The 4,587-nt window shown below is 31.2% G+C and overlaps 1 protein-coding gene across 1 annotated transcript; it reads right to left on the bottom strand.

Moving 5' to 3' along the window:
- Positions 1 to 1,763: 1,763 nt before the first annotated feature.
- Positions 1,764 to 2,977, bottom strand: LOC129953872 (stromal cell-derived factor 2). The gene is made up of 2 exons (XM_056067388.1): positions 2,779 to 2,977; positions 1,764 to 2,646 (listed from the first exon to the last, which is right to left on the bottom strand). The coding sequence occupies exons 1-2, from the start codon at positions 2,849 to 2,851 to the stop codon at positions 2,066 to 2,068; spliced, it is 654 nt and encodes a 217-aa protein (XP_055923363.1). The 5' UTR covers positions 2,852 to 2,977; the 3' UTR covers positions 1,764 to 2,065.
- Positions 2,978 to 4,587: the final 1,610 nt, after the last annotated feature.

The raw sequence follows: 4,587 nt of genomic DNA on the forward strand, positions 1-4,587 counted from the left end.
GAGTACTTCAATGTTTAATTTGTTGATAACTTTTTAACTTATGTCGGAAAATTCCTTTTAATTAACTTATTTTACATATTCTTTTACTTATCTTAACATCTAAATTAAAACCAATAAAAAAACAGTTACTTAAAAGAAAACCTCTTAAATCCTTCATATCGTACGTTTTTTGAGGACGAAATCCTCGTAAGTACCTAAAGCATGGTAAATAGTCAAATTCTCAAAATTTTACTACAATCAGTCTAAAGAACAGAAAAAAATAATAAAAGGGTAAAAAAAACAATATCAGATTTGTTAAATGTATAAAATTGGTAGCAAATTCTATGGGGTTTGGTCAAAACAACATAAGTCAAAAATCTTTGTTTTGAGATAAATGCCTTTCAAAGTTAAAAAAAATTCCTCCAAATCCAGTTTTATTAAATAAATATTTTTTTGGATGCAATTTTGTTTCAAATATTAATATTTACACGAATAAAATAAAAAAAATTAATGTTTAAGCTTGTTTATATATTTATAGTGGGATATGTTGTTTTGCCCAAACTGGGTTGCGTGCAAGAAAAAGATTATTTTGAGTTGTGTCTTTAATACCAATATTGAAATAAGATTTAAACTACGTTTTTTTAGAAAACAAATTTATTTCACTTTAACAAAATACAATAAGTAAAAACTAAATAAAAACATTATAAAAATTCATTATTAAAAAAGGAACGAGTAAGAAATTAAAAGTTTTTATTGATTTTTGTTTCAATATTAATCTACATCGGATGAATCGGATAAATCCGGATCTACATCCTGTTTTCCCTTTTCTAATTTCAAGGCTTTATACAAATCGTGGAAATTTGTTGGAATTAATTGCAGTAGAGATATTATGTCATTTTTTTTTTCTTCCGATATCGGTGGTGGTATCACGTTTTCCAAATCAAATTTTGTTGAGTTTTTACCCCTTCGTTTGAATTGTACACATCGAAAAACTGTTTCTTCATGCAGTGTTGTTTTGAAAAAGGCTTTTCCGGGATCTGATTTCAAATAACGCAACCATTTAATGGTTTGAAAACCAAACATGTTCCCATCTTCATCTTTCTTTCGAACGACGAATCCCGCACTCGCTTTCAATAAACTTGAAAAATTCCAAAATTCCTGTGGCTTTAATTCATGTACCACTAAGAATTCGAAGCAAAAGTACCTGCCTACTACGATTAGTTTCAAAAAAGCATCCAGTTTCTTGAGTTGTGCTGTTTTGACCAAACACTTATTTAAAATATTAAACATTTTTGGTTGGTCAAAACAGCACAAGTCGAGTTATGCCATCATGACCAAACATTATTTTAGAAAAAGCAGTTAAGTGTTGTTAGGATCAGTAAATATCTTTATAACTAATTTACATAGAGTTATGTTGTTAAGACCAAACGAAAATAGATTTTTTTTAAATACTTCTGCATACTAAACTCATTTTCGAAAAAAAATTGACTTATGCTGTTTTGACCAGACTCCATAGAATTAAACATTTCAAAACGCTCTCCTGAACAATTTACAAAAATGGACATTCGAGGTTTGCATCTTTAGCCGACGATTTGTGTCTCTACAGTTTATCGCTATTCTAAAAAAAATTACTATAGTATATTCTATATTTAAAGAATTTAACCGAGCCCATCTAAATTATCAAGATCTTCTCCTAGTCAATTATCTTGTTAGGGTATTGATAACTTGTAGTTCTACATAGACCTCCCTTTGCAAATTAGAACAAGAAAAAAAAACAACTAACGTAAATTTGAATTATCATAAATTCAACCAAGTCTTTATTGAACAAAAAGTGTTACACGCCGGCGAAGATGATGATATTACAAATATGTGTATTTATTTATGGAAAAGTATTTTCTTCTTATCTACTTTTTTTCAGTACCTTATTAAGATGTCTTAAAATTAATATCGAAATCAAAACTCGTACACAAAAATTCTCTACAATAGAAGAGCCTCGCAATGAACGATCAACTTCAAGTGCAATTCAAAGTATTAAATATTAAACTAGATGGAAACCAAATCAGGGCAAGCAAATCAAATTATTTTATTACAACTCAGTGTGCGCATATTCGGTTTCTTTTTCTTGTTGCACTATGAACAATCCTTCAGCTGTCGTCCACCGAGTTCCATGTTGTGGATTATTGAAACCAACTACTTCCATCTGACCCGATATGGGTCGACCGAATGAGCGTCCAGATAGTCCGAGAAACACTCCTGTATCGACGTGTCTGAATCTGACTGGAGAGTCCCTCTGCCAGCTATCGTTGCTGCATATAACTTCCCAGTGATCACCGGTATCACCGAGGCCATCGACACCATAGCAAGACACTTCCTGCTCTCCCGATAGCGGTGACGAAAACATATGCGAGTGGAGGTTCTTCTTTGTTGTAAGATGTTCTAGTCGAATGGTGTCACCGCATTTGATGGCCTCTCCTCGATTGCAGTATTTTCCAGTTGCTGCTTTAATGCTCCAGTGGCTGCCGACATCTTCTTGAATTTCGATTCCTGTCACCGACTGCTGCCCCGAGCCGGAGCCGTATTTGACATCGTGGGAATGCAGTCGAGATCCATAGTCAGAGTTCAATAACTTCACAATTGAGCCACATGTGACGAAAGGTGATTTAGCACCTGAATGAAGATGTAAACAGATATAAATCTTTGGTTTAAAATGTATTTATTTTTAAAAAAGGGGGCGGCCAGCCAATCACAACTGGCCACATATATGAGGCACCGAGTTGAGGAATGATTTTTGTAACTTACCATCAATGGAGACAATGTTAAGCAGAAAATTAAATGCAAGAACGATATGTTTTAATTCTAACTTTGGTTTCATTTTGAGGAATTTGTTTATATTAATCAAGCTTCTATTCAATTAAATAGTTTTTGCGGTGAAAATAGCTGATATCTGCAAGACTAACGATTATAGAGACACGACAACTTTTAGAACGTCAAAAAGACATTTGTGACGTTTTTACAGCACGATTTTTTGTTTTGTTTGGTTGGTAGTACTATTGGCACTGGTATTAATGGGATTTCTTTAGGGTATCAACACACGGGTATTCTTTTGATTTTTTGTTTATAGCATAGAGGAAATATGGAGATAATGGGCCCTTTGTATATATATTTCAATAGTACTACTATGCAGGAGGAACGCTCGACCTGACATCTTCTTACGACTTCCTAAACAATTCGTTCCACATGTTTTGCATGTGGAATGTATTGGGGTGGGAGTAAAAATGAGCGAGAATTCCAACATAAAATAATAAATTTCCAGATTATTAGAAAAAACAGAAGATAGAGAAGAATGTATACAAATTCAGTGAAAATTCGAGGGAGTCAATGAAAATATATTTTTGTTATAATTTATTATTTATATTTTGTATAATTTGTTATTTTGATTGTTTGATTGGTTGATTGGCAATGAAATCATTTAAAAAAACACACAGGACAAAAAATAGAAGACAAATTAGAATATAAACTTTTTGTGGTTGCCAATTAGAAAAATTAAGGTTTTCCCTATTTTTTTCTAATCATTTTCAAATGAGACAAATATTTTTAACCCATGCTAATAATAGTGCGAACATTTTTAACTTAACATAGGAAGTTATTGTAATGGGTCCGATTTGTCAAATTCAAAATTTGGCATTTCTCGACGTTTCAAGGTCCCTAGAGTCGAAATAAAAGATTTTTAGAGAGTTGTCTGTGCTTTCGTATGTACGTTCGTGACGATTTTTTCGTCCTCCATAGCTCAAGAACCAGTATAGAGATATGGACTTGAAATAAATGTTGTTATACAGATAATAATGTAGAAAGATGCAAAAAGGGCTCTCAAGAAAATTGCGTGGGTGGTTTTTCTGACATAGTTATTTGAAAAAAGGGTAAATATTTTGGTAAACCCTAAATATCTCACGAACGATACCAAATAAATATATTTTTTGGAAAAATTCCAATTAACGTTTTTTTATAATACGAAAAAACTGAAAAACAAAATATTTTCACCTCGAAAATTTTACGAACAAAAAATGATTTTATCTTCAAATCAATTGTATGTAACGAAAAATAACGTTTTTGACATCTGGTAAAATTAATCGTGTTTAAAATTCAAAAGTTAAGTAATTAATTGGAATGGGAAGTTATCAGTGTGGGTTGCATACCAGCCGCTATATTAAAAATATGGAGCCCTTCCCGCCATTTTATTGTAAGCAACATTTTCAATCAAAAAGAAAATTTAATCTTTTAAAATTTGCTAATAACACATAGAGCCTTAAAGGCTTTTGTCATTTCTTAACTTAAGCAAAATTAATAATTTAAAAACCGACTATGGGTTCAAGTTATTTCAAGAAACAGCAGTAAGCTTTTAATTGGTCGTTTTCGATTAAATTTATTTTTTAGCTTCGATATATTCATGTTCAAATTACAGCTTTAATGGTCACATATTTAAAAAAATTTTTTAGTTGATTTGATGTTAGCACCATAGAAATAAATCAATAGTAATTGAGGTGAAAATTAAAATTGACAAAGATTAAGTTAGAAATAAAAAATTAATTTAATTTTGATTTGAGATTTGAT

The sequence above is a fragment of the Eupeodes corollae genome, chromosome 1 (assembly GCF_945859685.1).
Source record: "Eupeodes corollae chromosome 1, idEupCoro1.1, whole genome shotgun sequence".
Taxonomy (NCBI): Eukaryota; Metazoa; Arthropoda; class Insecta; order Diptera; family Syrphidae; genus Eupeodes; species Eupeodes corollae.